At 42.9% G+C, this 20154-nt stretch overlaps 1 protein-coding gene and 1 pseudogene across 1 annotated transcript in view; both read right to left on the bottom strand.

The window, feature by feature from the left end:
- Positions 1 to 3877: 3877 nt before the first annotated feature.
- LOC145415179 (5S ribosomal RNA) lies at positions 3878 to 3997 on the bottom strand (annotated as a pseudogene).
- Positions 3998 to 14664: 10667 nt separating this feature from the next.
- The window catches only part of LOC145415076 (UDP-glucuronosyltransferase 2A3-like), a 15087-nt gene continuing 9597 nt past the window's right edge, over positions 14665 to 20154 (bottom strand). Inside the window, exons 9-10 of the mRNA XM_080284490.1 lie at positions 16321 to 16537; positions 14665 to 14953 (exon numbers count right to left, since the gene is read on the bottom strand). Coding sequence (XP_080140616.1) covers positions 14665 to 14953; positions 16321 to 16537 — 506 coding nt within the window. The remainder of the gene's footprint in view (positions 14954 to 16320; positions 16538 to 20154) is intronic.

Genomic DNA, 20154 nt, shown 5'->3' with positions numbered 1-20154 from the left:
CCACTGGTGAATATATTGTAAAAAAGACAATGCTATTTTTTGGTGAAAAAATGAATACGGGAAAACTTGGTCTGGTGTGAACAAATCATAACAAACCGCACGCTTATACACATTTAGAGGTTTACTTTAACGTCTAACTTGAAGATTGGAACAGAGAAAGGGTTAAAATCTGCATTTTAAATGTATGTAAACATGACATGAGTGAATGTGTACGCATTTTTGGGATTTAAAGGGGTAACTTCGGACAATGGATATTTAAAGGGTTGAGGTCAGACAGCATATCTAATTTGCTTTTTTTATATGTAATAAAACATATTTTGTACAATGTACACAGTCTGCATGCTTATCTTTGTTTTTGCTGCTAAGAAATATGATGTGAGAACACATATTATTTAAGTTACCATATGGTACGGTACCGGTATGATATCCTTATAGTTCGTCTCCACTCCCTCCTCTTGTTCCTCATTCCTAACTCCTGTTTCTCCTTCCCAAGCTCCTTCTCTCATTCCTTCCCAAGCTCCTTCACTCTTTAGCTCTTTCCTTCCCTATCTTCTGTTCCTCCATTCCAAGTTCCCTTTAATTAGGCATTTAAATAGCCGGCACGCTTTAAACCGTCCGGTCAGTCAGTCACAATCGTGCCTTTAACCTGCGCATAGTGTGGGAATGTACTCCCTATAATGTATATGTATAATCAACTAAACTGGGGTTGTAAGTCAATGGAAAATTTATTTTTTCATCTATTTTTGCTATATATCACTACTATTTACTTGTAATTTTTCTGTATTTTTTTCAGCAATTTTTTTAAAAGTCGCGCAGTGTCCGAAGACCCCCCAGAACTGTCCAAACATTCAGCTGAGCTACTAGGGGCCCATTTCAGTGCATTTCTAATGAGTGTCCGGGGTCACCCCAAGGCAGTCCGAAGTCTCCCCAGTCCGGGGTGACCTCGGACACCTATAAAATATTTTACTACGTCTAGATGGAGATACTGAGATTATCTGGCTGTTAGATACTTACAGGTTATTGGCTCACGTACGTATGTAATACTTAACATCAGTATTTTGGCCAAAATAAATTGTGTCAGGATGAAATAACCTTCAAAATCGTACGGTCACCCCGGTTCACGGTATATATTAGCTGTGTCAAGAGGCTAACGCTGGCAGTAAAGCATTTCCCTAGGTAGGCCACCACCCTGGCCCACCCTTATCAGTTCACTCTCATCTTCCAATGTGGAGGTACATCTGTTTGCTCTTGCTAGCTTCAGGGACTTTTCACCCCCATGCAAAGGGCCCTGTGACCTTTACCCCCTACTAAACCTCGTGTGGAAAGAGGTAAAGGGCTGACAATTGATAAAAGTGTGACTACGATCTTTCTGTTGTGTAAAACAGTGCAAGTGGAATTGTAAATAATGTGTAAACAGCAAGTGAAAGGTAATGAATGTAAATATACGTGAACAGTGGAAAATAGTTTTATAAGTTACTTCAAGTGACAGTGCATAACACAGTGTAAATAAAATAGAAATGTAAATAACGTAAATAAAATAGAGAACGTAAATAGAAATGTAAATGTGTAGTATTATAAGAATACGAGTATATACTCTAGGAGTAATGAAAGTGAAAGTTTCACTCTAGCATGTCTGAATACTATGAGTTACGAGAGTGAAGGTGAAAGTGACATTCACTCTCAATGCTAGTATACAGGACAAGAAAGTGAATGCTATGTATTTTACTGAAGGAAATTGAATCCCTACAGTGACAATAAACTAATACTACTGAAGGAAACTTATGGATAAAGACTGTAGATATATATAAGTGTTATATAGTTATAGAAATATAAAGTGTGAGGGGTTTTATGAATAATAAATGACAGAGTACCAAGAGCGAACTAGGGCAAGTGCGACGGTCAGACGCGCTCGTAATTTTCATTGCTTTCACAGCTTTTTTTTTTTTTTTTTTGGAGTATAGATCCCAAACTACAGGTAAGCCCTTAATTCACGCGAGGGTTACGTTCCCACACCCTTTGCATATGTGGTAAATTCGTGTATACATTCTGCCCTTGTGTGCACATAATTACGCATGTCTACTAAGCATATTACATCTGAATAATACTGTTTATGCATTACATACACCTTATAAACTAGCATAAAGTATGAAAAACAACAAAAATGTAAGAAATTTAAGTGAAACCTGACAAGCACAAGCGTAGGTGGAGACACTTCAGCAGTCTGGTGCACAAACCATCACTGCCTCCCATATGCTACATTCTGCCTTCTTCATTGTCCAAACAGTTGACTCATTCACCCCAAAATATACGGTTCCTAGCCAGTTCACAGGCGTAGGTGGACACTTTAGCACAGTCTGGTGCACTAGCTCTCACTGTCACTGACTCCCGTATGCTACGTTCTGTCTTCTTTATTGTAAGAACAGTTGACTCACCCCAAACACACGGTTCAGAGACAATTCACCATGAAGTCAATTCACCATCAAAACATGGACGATTCCCTGTCATTCTATAATTATACTTATTATTGATTAATTAATACTTTAATAACTAATTTTCAGGGAGATTTTATAACTCATATAAGTAAAAAACTAGTGTACTGTACTTGCTAAATAAACTGGTATGTAAATAAATGACGGGGAATCTTCCTGATGGGGAATTGTCGCCTACATTCCTCCCTTAAGTTTGTCCAACACAACTTTCTCTGTCAGCAACATCACGTTACAGTTCGTTTTGGTGTGTTACCACATGCATCACTAGCACTATGCTTAGGCCCCAGGTTGGCAGACAAGGCAAGCAATCACTGGAAGGCAGAAAAATAAGCCACAAATAACGATTCACTAGTCATACATGGTTCGACCGTCTGATTCAAACTGACTGTGTGGACCGACCTCCCACACACACACACACATATATGTATGCACACGGGCAGCAGGTAGGCATTTTTATATTTTATTTATTTCTCTTGTACATTAAAATTATTTATTTGAATACCATAATTTTGTTTTAATTATTGTACGAAAAATTCGTGGATAACCGAAATCGCGTGAATTAACCCTGTATCCACGGGCATTGTTTTGCTCCGACTGGCCTCTCCCGCGGGGGTTCCAGCCAAATGTAAACAAACTTTTAAACCTTAATAACTCTGAACAGAATAAAGCTAGAGCAAAAAATAAGGTACCAATAGAAAGTACTAACCTTCAGCTTTGCAGTGATGTAGATTTCATGACTTTGTGGACTTTCACAGGACGGGCAGTGCCGTTAGAAGTAAGCGGTGTAAAATCACTATTTTACGCCCCACACACCAGTACCAAATGCCAACCACTCTCTGATAATAGTACTATAAACATATGTGAACACTGCACATACGATAAACATCCACTCTGTGTTCACTGAGGTAGGTAAAAGGCACTGTAATTGCCCGCACCTCACTGCGGCATCACACGCTCACTGACGTTTGGTTAGCAGTGATGTTTTCATTATTTCTAACTTCTATTACTATTTTACATATAATATGGGCAATATACATTATATTTACACTGCACTTATTACTATACTGCGTCACTGTCGCATCACAGAATTACAGCAGTGCCACAGATTTTCTTATTACCATATCACTTATATACTGGCCATATTTACATAATTTTCTAGATAAAATATCCATTACTATATTATACAATTATTGGTAAAGCACGTCACTGTCGCATCCCAGAATCACAGCAGTGCCGCAGATATTCTTATTACCATATCACTTATTATTTCATTCATTCATTCATTGCCAGACGCCATGTATCTCAAACGGGGTGGCCAAGGGCTTAGAGTTAATTGTTTTACAGGGAGGGGCACTAATCCTCCACCAACCCCACTTGACACGTAGGGATGCCAACAGCATCTGGTGTTCCCAGGCGGTCACCCATCCAAGTACTAACCAGACCCAACGTTGCTTAACTTCACTGATCGGATGGGAAGCGGTGTACTCAACGTGGTATCACTTATTATACTGGTCAATATTTACATTGTTTTTTGGGCAAAATATCCCTTATTACTACATTATCCCTTATACAATTACTGTATTGGTAAAGCACGTCACTGTCGCATCACTGTATATCACTGTCACTGTCAGTATTTACTCAGAGAGTGGTACTTGGCAAAGCACGGAGTCACACAGAGAGCGACTTGGCATTCCTGGGACTGGTGTGTGCTCATTTTTCTCGCCCAAGGCCTCCGTGTGGTGTTATGACACACTCTGCAGCAGCCCTGTGACAACCTGCCGCCTGCGGTGAGAGGCAATTTCACAAGCTGGTGCCGGCTCATGTAATTGCGGCACTCATGACGGTCAGGTTGTGTGTCAGAGTGTCGCCTTCGGACCAATGCCGTCACCTGACAAAATCGTGCAAGCAGCTGCTGCACGACAGTCTTGGAGAACTGTCTCAAGGATGGTTGCCTTATGTCCCCGACTTGTGTCTTGTAGAGGAGGAAGGCGCTGAGCATGCACATATCGAGCATGTGGAGGCAAGCCTTCCTGTACCATTGGGTGTTTCTCCTGAGACAGTCTATCTCGCCAATCATCATGTCCAACCTATCAACAAGTCTCATGTTGATATTATAGTCAATGACGGCATTGGGCTTCATGATTGGCTCTCCCGTCCTGTAGCTGACCTTCCCAGTTCTCTGCAATTCCCCCTTGTGGATGGTGCTGAGCATATTCATGACCTTCTTGTCGTGCCACCTGATCGCCAGAAGCTTGTCAGACTTCTTCAAGTGCACATCTCCCTTGGATGAGGATGATGCTTCAGGGAAACTTGGCCACTCTTTCCTGTGGCTCCGTACAGTGCCAACAGTGCCGATGCCGTGTTCAGCCAGGTATTTGGCGAGTTTCGGTGCTGTGCAGTAATTGTCCGTGTACAGCATGATTCCCACCAAAATACCTCACCATCAGCAATTTTACTACGGAGCCAGAGAAGCCAAGGGGGTCTCTCCTGTCCACGTCCACTGTGTTTGCAGAGTAGATAACGAAATCAAGGATATACCATGTCTCACAGTCACACAGCACAAAGAACTTTATCCCAAAGCGGTGGTGTTTGCTGGGGATGTACTGCATGAATTTGAGACGTCCTCTGAACAATACCAGGGATTCATCTATGACGACTTTTTGCATAGGACGGAAAAATCACATAAATCGATCCCTAATCCTGTTGAGGAAATCCCTCACTTTCCACAAAGGGTCAGTTTGGGACGGGTTTTCATTGTCAGCGAAGTGCAGGTATCCTAGCAGCTGTCGGAACCGATCTCGTGACATGTATTTGCCGAATGTTGGGATTGAAGTGATGTCATCAACCAGCCAGTACTCCTCCAACTCATGTCTCTTGATATGGGGCATCAAGAACATGAGGGCAAAGAACACTTACAGCTCTCTGATCCCTACAGGCAACCATGACACTTGCTTTGGTGAGCCAATAGGTCCCAGCCCTTCTGTTGCACACTGAGCTGCATACCTATTGGTCTCATCGCTGACAAATTGCACGATTTTGTCATCCATGAAGGCCAGGAAGTAGTCCACAAAGTCATCTCCTTCGCTGCATGGAAAGGCAGGCTGTATTCCCACGTTTGTCATGTCAAACGGCGAATTGTGTGGCTGAAAATCAGCACCGTCAGACCAAACAAATGCATCCACTTTCCCGGTGCGTGGTTCAGTGGCAGTGGCAGGTCACATTGCACTCTTTTCCCGGTGAGAAGGAGTTGAGGTGGAGGCAATGGGTGAGGCAGGAGCTGGGCGGGGGGCAGGCGTGGGGGTTACTGACCTGGTGTGTGGTGAAATCTGACCCTTTCATCCCCGCTTATCACCTCGCTTATCACCCCGCTTTGCCCTCCTGCTGCCACACATCCCCTTTGTTCTAGGCCGGCCTGCCCTGCTTACCCTGCCTGCACGGCCTGCCTTCCCTCGCTGTGCAGGCTCTGGGAATTCATATTCCTCTGATGATGATGACTGAGGAGAGGGCACGGCAGAAGATGAAGATGATGTGAGGGCAATAGGGCTAGGGGAATGGGAAAGTGGTGGGAAATGCTTGCTAGGGCCGGGTGTAGGAGACGTAAGTTTAAGCTTCACTCCCTTCCCACGTGCTACACCCATTTTCTCCATGGGCGCCTTCCCTTTTCCAGAGTAAGTTGTGGGCAGTGGGGGGACAACATGTTCACTTTCATCACTGTCACTGCCCAAGTGTTCAATCATAAACGGTTCACCAGCAATAACTGCATAGTCATCACTACTTGCGGTAAGTGTATCACTCTCACTGCTACAATCCAGAGTTGTACTTACAGTTTTATCCAGCTCTGTCCTAATTTCTAGGGTGCTCAACCCCTTCTGCCTCGCCGTCGGCAGTTCCTTCTTCGATGTAGAGGTCAAAGGCACACAAGCACTAGGAATTTCCGAGGAGGACGCGAGTGATGATGACTCAGGACGGAGCGCCATTATCACGCACAGAGCTGGACAGATACTGACTGATGCGTGTCAGGGCAGGGGTGGGGGGGGCCCCTGGGGGGTGGGAGGATGGAGGTGTGGGAGGGCTGGCGTGAAAGAACTCGACAGCTACTCTTGCGTGAAACAATTTGCGCACAGGAAAAATGCGCGGTGTTCAAAATATTCTCGAACATTCCAGAATGACACCCGCGGTTTGGTCCAGTTTTTTCAATGTCATTCTGGAATGACACCCGTGGTTAAAGGGTTAAGGGCTTACCTCTATTGCCAGACACCATAATCCCGTAATAGGTGGTCGTTTGGCTGCAAGTTAGTTATTTTATATGGAGGGAAACTAACCCACCACCAACCCACTTGCTGACACATAGGGAACATGTATGGGTTGGTTTTATAGTTACCACCCAATGTTGTAAATGGTTTCCTTGCATCTAGGAAACTTTTTGGCTTGTCAATCGATGTAAAGCCACCTGAAAAAGAAAACAATATTAACAAAAAGTGACAGACAAGATGGCAGAAATAGGAAGAGATGAGGACAGACACAGAAAAATGAGGGAAAATGTCGCAGTCAGGCTCACCTGGCAACACGTTTATATACGGTACTGTGATCCCTTGGTTATCATGCATAACTGGTACAAGGCTTGGTGTGTGATAAAGAACTTGCACAATAACAAAAGTACACTACCAATGGGATTTACCCTATAGTACTGGGCATCCCAAGTGCAATCCCAAATTTTCCCTTTGACAATAACACAGACCAACTAAATACATACCGTACATTATGATATGCTGTGTATCAGAAACACACACAGGCATGGTTAGATTAATAGAATGTGAAGACACAATAAGGAACACACACCATAGAAAGACCTGAGATGGGCTTGAGATAAGGGGTTCTCATACTAAGGGGTGGAGAAGTATCATTACTGGCAGTAGAATGGATTTGGAAGATGTGCAGACTGGCCTGGGAGGAAGGCAGAGTCCCGGAGGATTGGAAGTCAGGTATAATCATTCCCCTGTACAAAGGAAAAGGGGGAAAAAGTGTATGGTAGGAGACCTACTGACAGAGTTAGGGAAATAACAGAGGAAATAGTTGAAGAACAACGAGGTTTTAGGAAGGGATGAGGTTGTGCAGTTCAAATATTCATTCTTAGGTCTTTAGTGAAGAAGTTTCTAGAGAACAGACAGAAGTTGTACCGGGTATGTGGCTTCATGGATTTAGAGAAAGCATGTGACAGGGTGGATAGACAAGGAATGTGGAAAGTATTAGGAATACATGGAATAAATGGGAAGTTGTTGAAAGCCATGAAGAGTATGTATAAGGGTGCTAAGGCTGCAGTGTATGTGGATAGGGAACTGAGTGAATTGTTCTCTTTGAAGGTTGGATTGAAACAGGGACATGTCATGTCTCCATGGTTGTTCAATCTGTATATGGATGGGGTTATAAAAGAGATACAAGGTAGGACAGCAGATGTTGGAGCAGCCCTAATGACAGAGGGCAGTGTGTGGAAACTCCCTGTACTGTTGTTTGCAGATGATATTGTGTTGTTAAGTGAAGATGAAGGGGAGCTGCTAGGCTTGTTGGATGAGTTTGGGGGAGTGTGTAAGAAACGGAATCTAAAGGTGAATGTAGGGGAGAGTAGAGTTATGGTCTTTGAGAGAAGTGAGGTCAGTGAATGCAGAGTGAGATTGGATGAGGAGGAAATGGAAAATGTGCGTGCATTTAAGTACCTGGGTAGTGTGATCAGTAAAGATGGAAGTTTGGAGGATGAAGTGCTTGAAAGGGTACAACAAGGAAGAAAGGTTGCAGGTTCTTTGAGGGCAGTGATAAAAAACAGGGAAGTGAGCATGGAGGTGAAAAAGTTACTGCATGACAGTACTGTGATAACAACTAACACATGGAAGTGAAGCTTGGACCTTGTTGGAAGGAAACAAGTCAAGAGACAGGGCAATGGAAATGAGTTATTTGAGAGGAGCATGTGGAGTCACATGGAGAGACAGTCTGACAAATGAGGATGTGAAGAAGCGTTGTGGTGTAGATCTATCAGATACGCTAAAACATTCACCATGTTCTGTAGCTTCACACAAACGTATCCAATAGAGTCAATCCAGATGATACCACGCTAAAAAGGGGTGCCAAATCCCTGATCATGCACTTCTCACAACATCCATCCAGCCAGCCCGATCTCTTGTCAGTTCCCTAGCCTCACAGACTTCCAAACCTCTCTTCCTCACACTCATCCACCATATCTCTCCACCTTCTCCTTGGCCTACCTCACCTCCTCCATCCTTCAAATTCACTCAGCTATACCTTTTTCACCACTCTATTGTTATCCATTCTCTCCACTCGGTACACTCTCTTCGATTCTGGTGTCCACCGACTTCCTCACTCCACATCTTTCATGAATCACATTATTTCGTATCTATCCACCTTCGGTGCTCCACATACATTTCTTAGCAGTCTCATCTTAGTTGCTCTCACTCTTGACTTTTCATTTTCATGCCACATTGCAGTCTCATGTTAAAGTTGGCACTAACACTCCTTCATGTAAGCCTCATGCAGCTGCAACTCTCAATCCTCTGTTTTTTATCAAGGCCTTCATTGCACCAGCCACTTTTCCTTGTCACTCTACTTTCAACTTCTTTTGCACATTTTCCTCTCTTTTCTATCACTGTACCCAAGAAACTGAACTCTTTCACCAATTCCAGTCTCTCTCCATTCACTGCAACATAGCACTGGGAGTAACCTTCTCTCTCAATAACCATCACTTTTTTCTACATTTACTTTCAAGGTGCAATGCTCACAGTCCATGATTCCAGTTGTTTCCTGCCATCAACAACATAACTTTCTGACCACATTACAAACATGATGGTCACAAATGTGTTGTCTCCAACATAATTATTAAGCTTGCTACCACTACACCATAATATCAATAAGAGTTCTGTCTCCTTTCCCATACACTGTCACTGAGAGTACCTTGTTCCTAGGGTTCTCAAGCACGCCAAGTTTGTAAATTAAAAGCTTTCCTTATATAATGCCCTTCATCTTTCCAGTGATTAACACAGCTGCTTTATGTACCTAGTGCCTGTTGCCATTAAAGACGACAACGCAGTGACCTGACTCATGTATTCCTCTACAAGAGTGGACACAACAGTCGCAGACTCTTGTGTCTCTGCAAACAACGGAAAAGTTCCCATCTGGAGGGAAGAACTACTGCTTAGATCGAAAATACCTGATTCTCCTATATCTGCCATGCTGATTTGCGTCGTCAGCTGACCGGGATGTTTGTTGGTTATTTTAAAAGGGGCTATCACACGGGAGACTCTTGGACATCCAAATTGGCCGTAAACGTCCAAACTTGCCCCCGCGGGAGGGTAATGGACGTCCACCAGTGGAAGGCCGCCTGACCCATTCGTGGACGTCCACGACTTGGTGATCTCCTTCTTCTCTATGGAGTTTACACGTAGTTTGTGTCCTCTGCTATCTTGAACTCTGTAGTCTGTAGTCAGTTGAGGTGATATATTATGATTAATTCAAAACCGTCAGTAAACTTTGTACTTGAAATATTTCTGTTTGTCATAGAAACTTTTCATATATACCAAAATGTGGTAAATATGATGGAATGTGGATTGATTGTTTCCAAGAGAGGCTCAGGCACGTTCGAAAGGCATACTCAGGAAGAAAGCACTACTGTGCAGATTTCTATACTGGCTACTTTCTTCACTCCGTGGGAGCCATTCTCTCATCCACAATGCCCTCCTTCTCCCCCTCCTTTGTCTTCTTGCAGAGGCTTCTTCCTCATCCTGCAGGGTTAGGATTGCAGCACCCATTGCTTCATGTCCATTGTTGTTGCTGATAAACACGTCGTCTGCTATGGAGTTGGAAGTGACCTCCCAGTCGCGTGGGGTGAACTCCATAAACAAGAAGAAGGTGGCCGTCGACGTCCACCGTGAGATAGGGTATGGACATCCAAGTTTGGACGTTCGTTTTGTGCTGCACAAATTGTTCACGGGTCCCCGTGTGATACCCGAAAGTCAAAGAGCGAAGCCAGGCTTGAGCTCAGGCCTCACAAAAACGCGCCTTAATTGTAGACTGTATAAAAAAAAAAAAAAAAATGCGTTCTCGTGGCTTGTCTGACTATAGCATAACGAAGTATCTGTTTGTTCAGTACTCTGTCCAGGATGAGTGCAATCGTGTATCAGATTAGTGAAAGTACGAAAGAAATTGGTTGGCGTCAGTGCGGACATGTGTTTTGATGCAGTCATATGTTACACGTTAATGCTCTCTTGTAAGCTAGTTTTGTCTCTTTACTATCTAGGCTGTCTAATATCTTCCCCTTTTTATCTTTTTAATAGCGAGGTTGTCTTGCAGTGTTTTATCACCCAGGTGGAGGTGTATACAGCTCAACATCGATTAGTAAGTGGTATTTTGGTGTGAAATAGTACCGTAAGTGGTATTTCGTGTGTGTAATTCACTGGGTCGGTCAGGATCACTCGATGGTCGTGATGGTCAGCTTTTACCCTCCCGGAAGGGAGCTGAGAGCTCATATAGTCCGATCTAAGGGCAAGGCTGTGACCTTCACACACGCACACACCCGTCCCCTTGCTCCAGGGGGACAGTAACCACCCACTTCGTCAGTGAAACTTTTCGCAACCTGAGAGAGGCGCGAACTCCCGTCCACCAGTTGGCAGGCGGGAACGTTACCACTGCACCAGCGAGCGGTGTTCTTACCTAATTGTATCTTTACAGGAATGAGTCAAGCTCGTATTGGCCCGTGTCTTAGACCATATTTATCGTACATATCCTTAAATTTGTGAATTGTTTTGGCACACACTCTTTCATTCGGTAGTGCATTCCATTGATCAATTGCTCTGTTTGGGAAACTGAATTTCCTTACGTCTTTATCACCTCTCTTCTTATGCAGTTTTTTGCAGTGTCCTCTTGCTGATGCTTCTCCATATGTTAAGTAATCATTTATGTCTATTTTCTCCTTTCCTGATATGCACTTATATAGCATTATCATGTCACCTCTTTTCCTTCTCTCCTGTAGTGTTGGTAGATTCAGTTTATTTAGTCTTTCTTCGTAGCTTAGGTCCCTTTTGCTTGGTATCCATCTTGTAGCGGCCCTTTGAACTTTTTCAATCTTGTCTATATGCTTTTTGAGATGAGGACTCCAGACTATTGATGCATATTCCAGGGTTGGTCTAATGAATGATGTTATTATCCTTCTTAGCATGTCTTCATTTATGTATGTGAATGCTATTCTCATATTTGCAAGCAGTGTATACGTGTTTCGTACCTTCTCGCTGATGTGGTCAGCCGGAGATAGTCTGTTATTGATAATCACACCTAGGTCTTTCTTTCTGATGTATATAGGGTTTTATTTCCTAACTTATAATCCCAATCAGGTCTTTTTCCACTTTTACCAAACTTGATTACATGACACTTGTCCACATTGAATTCCATTTGCCATGTACTACTCCATTCATGAAGTTTATTTAATTCTTCTTGTAGCTCCCTACAAGAGTCTGTGCTAGTAATTCTCCTTTGTATTTTTGCATCATCTGCAAACATATTCAGATAGCTCTCATTTCCAGTGTTACTGTTTATATCATTTATGTACACTAGAAACATGATTGGTGCCAGCACCAAACCCTGTGGTACTCCACTAGTCACTTCTTTCCATGATGAGTAGTTTCCTCTTAGTACTGTCCTCATTTCTCTTTTTATGAGAAAGTCTTGCATCCAACAAAACAGTTTGCCTCTAATTCCTCCTTGATGGTACAGCTTCCATAAAGTCTTTGGTGTGGTACTGTGTCAAAGGCTTTCTTGAAATCTAAATAGATACTGTCCACCCATCCTTCCCTTTCCTGTATTGTTTTTGTTACTCTGTCATAGTAGCTCAACAGATTAGTAACACATGATTTTCCTTTTCTGAAACCAAACTGTCTTTGTTATCATACTGTGTTCTTCTAGATGATGTGTATGTGTGTGTGTGTGTGTGTGTGTGTGTGTGTGTGTGTGTGAGAGAGAGAGAGAGAGAGAGAGAGAGAGAGACAAATAACCATTACGAATTACTGTAACATGTTTTATTGTACTTCATAATGCATTCAATAAGTCATTAAAAAAATACACATTTAATTAAACAAAATTACAATATATTCCATGTAACTACCATTTATTTTTTCCAGGAAGTAGAGGTCACAAGGGAAGTATTTGTACCCTAATGTTCCTTGTAAATCCTGGGGGGGAAAAAATCATAATTTTTCCCTAACAGCTGCCTTTTTTTTTTTTTTCTTAAATGCAGGATGACATGGAAAGTTCTATATATTGCCCCTCGTCCTTCCTGTAAAATGAAATAATAGTCATGATAGGGACTCAGCACTTTCATTCCAGTGGCTTATTTCTTATTCTTGCTAATCTTAGTCATATTCAGGTTGACACACAAACACACAGGCGTTTAAAGCTAGCAATAGAACACACACACACACACACACACACACACACACACACACGAGCCCCCAACACACACGTAACCCCATGGACGGCAAGACATAATTGTACTCTTAGATCAAACTTACCCCAACTAAAAACACGAAACTACAAACCATAAATAACTCTATTGCCACTAAAACATTTCTGCAAGTTACAATGTGGGTTCTCCTAGTGCACGACAGAAAAATAAATAGCTTAATACAATGTTCTAAGTCATTGGGCCGCAAAATGGACGAATATCTGGGCCAAGTTAAGGTGAACAGACTATACAGTAGACTCCTCACAATAACATCTTTCCGTGCTTCTCTTTACGCTGCGAATGGACGAAAATCTGGGCCAAGTTAAGGTGAAAAGACTATAGATTCCCCAGGTTAGCTCCTTCTTGTGCTTCTCTCCACCCAATCCACACACTTGGCAGGGTTCTTTTCCCAGGTAAACCAAACTACCTGGACACTACCTGGTTTTACATCTTAATTGCTTCCCTCATCCTGCCCAAAGATGGGAAAGGAGGTCCGGATGATGATGATGATGATTCCCAACTCTAAACCATCCTACTAATGCCCATCCTGTGATAAAAAACTGAGGTGCTGAAAAAGACATCCACTCGTGTCCTCCTTGCTATTTGAGTTTACGCAGCACTTTTTCCTAGGTGGTTTATTTTGCATGTTATTACAGGTTAGTATTTTCCTGTAACCTGTACCTTTTAAAAACATACATATTAACACTGATACAAGAAAATGAGCTGGTAATATGCAAAATAAATCGCCGAGGAGATACTGTTACGAAATTTCCTTATGCCAGCACGAATACTGATAAATTATAATTAATGGGACTGACAACAAAAAGTGGATTTGAAAAAAGAAATGAGAAAGAAAATCTGAGAGAGAGAGAGAGAGAGAGAGAGAGAGAGAGAGAGAGTAATAAAGATGGATAAACTAACAATAAACGACACGAATGGGAGGAGAGAGAGAGAGAGAGAGAGAGAGAGAGAGAGAGAGAGAGAGAGAGAGAGTAATAAAGATGGAAAAACTAACAATAAACGACACGAATGGGAGGAGAGAGAATTTCCCCTTAATATCAATCTTTGAGAAATAAATACTTCACTTTAACCTATATAAGTATTTGTACGTGCTTAGTGGATCATATTTTCTTTCCATTTTGATTAATATACCTGGATTTTGTTTTTGAGATTAACGAGGCTAACAAGAATAGAAAATAAATAACGAGAATAACGAAGAATAAATGAGGATTGTTTGAATGCAGAAAGGGATAATTTTTTTTTAATATACTTTTTATCATGGTAGTTGTTTCCTCGTTTGAAATTTTAAAAACTGTGGAATGTGAGAATGAGGGAATTTTTCTTATGATATTTTCCACTTCCTTTTGGGTTTGTTTAAGTGAGTGAAAAGATGTGGAATGTGAGAATGATTTTTTTTTTTTAATAGTTATTTTCCGTTTCCTCCTGTGCGTCTTCAAATTAACGGTAAGATGTGGAATGTGTGAACGTGGATTCTTGTTTTTAATGCAAGGAAGAAGGAACCAAAGGCCAGCAGCCCGAAAATTGTCCCCTCCAAGAAAAAACAAAAACAAGATAACAGAGAGCCAAATTCAAAATCCGTTCATTTTCGCTTCCTGTTGGGCTTGGTGAAGAGGAGCTACGAAATGTGTGTACGAGGATTCTTCTTTTCTTTTCTTCTAATCATGATATTTTCCGTTTCCTCTTGGGTTTAACTAGAGTGAGAAGCGTGACGACAGTGTGCCAGAGTGCTGGGAGGAGGAGCCACCTAGCACCCAGCACCACCAGCACTACAAAGGCCAGCACATCCAGCCCGAAGAACTGGAAGAAGTTGAGATGCCTGCCGGAGAACTTCAGGTGGTTGGCGCCCCTGGTGGTTGCTACGTGCTCCACCAACCACACGGCGTGCTGCAGGGGCGCCTTCGCGGGGTGGCGCAGAATCCTCGAGAGCCGCTGTGCGTTTTTGCGGTAACTGCCGGGGAAACGGAAAGATCGTCAGTAAAAAGGGATAGGACTGATGCCGATGTACTGTGCTTCCATTCACCTCACTATCGTCATTTGCGTGGCTGGTTTAGATTTATTACAATACTTTTTTTTACTCTAACTTGGCCTAAAATTCCCATCTCTCCATCTTGAATAGTGAGTAGTTGCACAAGATGAGCACTAGAATATGATGGTAGTCACGAAGAGGATATGAAAAGGAGGTAGAGCCTTAGTACTGTCTTCTGCCACTAAGCTACGTGAAATAAGCTGCAAAGAACGAAAATTTTGGCCAAGTTAGAGTGACAGAACTAGAGGTTATGCAAGAGCTCTGTATTTATCGTAATGGCCAGTCTGCACACATCTGCCACCTGTGATCTGTTCTGCTGTTCACATCTAAGCCATGTTATACTGCTCCTGAAGGGCAAATGATCCGTAGAGCCAAGGAACACCACTTGTTGATGATAGAGCAGTGATCCGCCGCTATCCAATGCCTCAAGTAATGGTAATGAGTAGGACTACAACTACTACTACCACTTCTACTACTGCTGCTGCTACTATTACTTCTACTATTACTACTACTACTACTACTAACCTTGCCTAGTACAAACTGTAACCCTACTCTCTCCTGATTTCCATGTGTCCACGCTGGCACTACTACTACTACTGCTGCTGCTGCTGCTGCTGCTGCTGCTGCTGCTGCTGCTGCTGCTACTACTACTACTACTACTACCACTATGCTCCTCTTCCTACTACTACTACCACTATGCTCCTCCTCCTCCTCCTACTACTACTACTACTACCACTATGCTCCTCCTCCTCCTCCTCCTACTACTACTACTACTACCACTATGCTCCTCCTCCTCCTCCTACTACTACTACTACCACTATGCTCCTCCTCCTCCTACTACTACTACTACCACTATGCTCCTCCTCCTCCTCCTCCTACTACTACTACTACTACTACTACCACTATGCTCCTCCTCCTCCTACTACTACTACCACTATGCTCTTCCTCCTCCTACTACTACTACTAACTTTGCCTAGTCCAACCTGCTACCCTGCTCTCTCCTGATTTCCATGTATCCACGCTGGCACTACTACTACTATTACTACTTCTACTACTACTACTACTACTACTGCTGCTATTACTACTACTACTACTACTATTACTACTACTACTAATACTAATACTACCACCACCACCACTATGCTCCTTCTACCAATACTACTACTACTAACCTTGTCTAGTCCAACCTGTTACCCTACTCTCTCCTGACTTCAGTGTGTCCACGCTGGCACTACTACTACTGCTACTACTACTCCTATTCCTACTACTACTGCTACTACTACTACTACCTGCTGTTGGTGAGCACGTCGACGAGGGCAGCGTGTATGGTACTGGCTGGATGGTGTTTGCTGACCCCCCTCGCCACGCCACGCTCCTCCAGTCTCACCAACACATCCTGCTGGTCGGCAAACACGGGCATCCCCACCATCGGTACGCCGTGGTGCAGGGCTTCCAGGACCCCGTGCATGCCGCAGTGGGTGAAGAACAGTACCGTGTTGGGGTGAGCTGCAACAAGGAGTATGGTGAATTGCAATAGTGTCGGGAGTTGCAAGAAAGAGTATGGTGAATTGCAATAGTGTGGTGAGGTGCTACAAAGAGTATAGTGAACTCAATAGTGTGGTGAGTTGCAGTAGTGTGGTGAGGTGCAACAAAGAATATGATGAACTGCAATAGTGCGGTGAGGTGCAACAAGGAGTACAGTGAACTGCAAGAGTGTGGTGAGGTGCAGCAAAGAGTATGGTGAATTGCAGCAGTGTGGTGAGGTACAACAGAGTATGGTGAATTGCAGTAGTGTGGTGAGCTGCAACAAAGTGTATGGTGAATTGCAATTGTGTGGTGAGGTACAACAGAGTATGGTGAATTGCAGTAGTGTGGTGAAGTGCAACAAAGAGTATGGTGAATTGCGGTAGTGTGGTGAGGTGCAGAAGAGTATGGTGAACTGCAATAGTGTGGTGAGGTGCAACAAAGAGTGTGGTGAACTGCAATAGTGTGGTGAGGTGCAGCAAAGAGTATGGTGAATTGCAATTGTGTGGTGAGGTGCAGCAAAGAGTATGGTGAACTCAATAGTGTGGTGAGTTGCAGTAGTGTGGTGAGGTGCAACAAACAGTATGAGGTGCAACAAACAGTACGATGAGGTGCAGCAAACAATGAGGTAAAACAAGTAGTATAATATGCTGCAACAAACAATACAGAAGCGTCACAGCTGCAACAAACAATACAGAAGCGTCACAGCTGCAACAAACAATACAGAAGCGTCACAGCTGCAACAAACAATACAGAAGCGTCACAGCTGCAATAAATACAGAAGCGTCACACAGAAGCAAAAAACAACATAGAAGCGTCACACAGCTGCAATAAACAATACAGAAGCGTCACACAGCTGCAATAAACAATACAGAAGCGTCACACAGCTGCAAAATACAATACAGAAGCGTCACACAGCTGCAATAAACAATACAGAAGCGTCACACAGCTGCAATAAACAATACAGAAGCGTCACACAGCTGCAATAAACAATACAGAAGCGTCACACAGCTGCAACATACAATACAGAAGCGTCACACAGCTGCAACATACAATACAGAAGCGTCACACAGCTGCAACAAACAATACAGAAGCGTCACACAGCTGCAATAAACAATACAGAAGCGTCACACAGCTGCAATAAACAATACAGAAGCGTCACACAGCTGCAATAAACAACACAATAGCGCCACACAGCTGCAATAAACAACACAATAGCGTCACACAGCTGCAAAAAACACTACAGATGCGTCACAAAGCTACAAAAACACTACAGATGCGTCACAAAGCTACAAAAACACTACAGATGCGTCACAAAGCTGCAACATACAATACAGAAGCGTCACAAAGCTGCAACATACAATACAGAAGCGTCACAAAGCTGCAACATACAATACAGTAGCGTCACAAAGCTGCAATAAACAATACAGTAGCGTCACAAAGCTGCAACAAACAATACAGAAGCGTCACACAGCTGCAACATACAATACAGAAGTCACAAAATACAGAAGCGTCACAAAGCTACAAAAACACTACAGAAGCGTCACACAGCTGCCATAAACAATACAGAAGCGTCACACAGCTGCAACATACAATACAGAAGCGTCACACAGCTGCAAAAAACAATACAGAAGCGTCACACAGCTGCAAAAAACAATACAGAAGCGTCACACAGCTGCAAAATACAATACAGAAACGTCACATAGCTGCAAAATACAATAAAGAAGCGTCACAAAGCAGCAATAAACAATACAGAAGCGTCACACAGCTACAAAAACAATACAGAAGCGTCACACAGCTGCAACAAACAATACAGAAGCAGAAGCGTCACACAGCTGCAACAAACAATACAGAAGCGTCACACAGCTGCAATAAACAATACAGAAGCGTCACACAGCTGCAACAAACAATACAGAAGCGTCACACAGCTGCAATAAACAATACAGAAGCGTCACACAGCTGCAATAAGCAATACAGAAGCGTCACAAACAATACAGGAGCGTCACACAGCTGCCATAAACAATACAGAAGCGTCACACAGCTGCAAAATACAATACAGAAGCGTCACACAGCTGCAACAAACAATACAGAAGCGTCACAAACAATACAGGAGCGTCACACAACTGCAATAAACACTACAGAAGCGTCACAGCGCCACATACTTCCTATCTTCAAAATCCAAGTCTTCCCTGATTCGTAAAGTGAGTGCAAGAGGAAAGAATGGCGAGAAAAAAAATGCCCCTCTTTACTATCACACAAATAAATAAATAAATAAATAAAGTTTGGTTACTGGAACAATAAAGTGAGGTAATCGTACTGAAGGGGTTAACGGGCCACTTCCTGTCGATACTGTGTCTTGGGTGAAACTGGCAATTAGGGTGATGTATAATTATTCTATTCTGGCTTCCGGAAAAAAAATTAACCCCCTCTGAGACCTACTATTAGAGAGAGAGAGAGAGAGAAACATTAAGCTTTCTGTTCTTTCACCTTAACCTGGTCCAGATTTTCATCCTTGCAACATACTTCCCTCAGCTCAGTGGCAGAAAAAGACAATGTTACGGCTCTACATCCTTTCTATGGCACTTCTTCGTGACTTGCACCCTTGTTCTAGTGTTAATTTATTGCCACAGCTCAGCACTCAAGATGGGGAGATGGCAGGTTTAGGCCACGTTACAGTGAAAAGAGTATAGTGAATGTGTGGCCATATGTACACCCTCCCAAAAAAGTATCGGTTCCTTTGGATGCGATGGTTGTGGAAATGAGCAACTCTTGCAGACAAATATGAGTCAATGAATGTGGTGCCTCAAAACACACACCACCCAGTATGTGAATCTTTTTGCAATTCTGAATTCTAATAATTACCAAATATAATATTCGCACTTATAATTTCAGGATGCCACATATATCACAACGTTTCGTCCATGTTTCAGAATGATTCCTGCTGTAATGGGGCCGATACTTTTTTGGGAGGGTGTACACATAGCCAAACCTAATAGGGTACAAGTTACTGTGAAGAGTATAGTTAATGTGACACCGTTGATACACGTAGTCAATTTGCACAGTGAACGAGTCCTCATAGGCACACGTAGCTAAGCCTTACCATGCACTGTACACCAAGTTACTGTGAAGTTATAGTACGTGTACTTTCATCTGAGAGATCGGGGCGCCTCTCACAAATTGCATATTAACTCGTAGTCCCATGAAATTTGAGGAACATTACTTATGATGAAGGGATGAATCTCCTTGGTTACTAGTCAAACCCACATGCCAATCTGACTATATCTATCTATCTATTTATATATTGCCAGACGCCTTAATCCCGTAAGGGGTGGCCATAAACAACTTGCCTCCATGTCGCTGTCCCCCACCATCTCACTACCCTGCTCCCAGCTTACACCCCCCTCTCTCTTATACTTCTCCACTCCATCCCTCAATCTCATCCTTGGCCTCCCCCTCCATCTCACTAATATACACTCTCCTCGTCAGTCTCTCTCCACCCTCTCCACATGGCCAATCTGACTACACACGGCCATAAACTGTGCTGAAAAGGGTTAAGGATCCTTCTCACACGAAAATAAACCAACTCAAGAACAGTGAAT

Source organism: Coenobita brevimanus, chromosome 101 (assembly GCF_032717465.1).
Source record: "Coenobita brevimanus isolate Jiangsu-jjx chromosome 101, ASM3271746v2, whole genome shotgun sequence".
Taxonomy (NCBI): Eukaryota; Metazoa; Arthropoda; class Malacostraca; order Decapoda; family Coenobitidae; genus Coenobita; species Coenobita brevimanus.
Note: the sequence above shows the minus strand (reverse complement) of the source record. Positions and strands in the feature narration are given on the sequence as shown.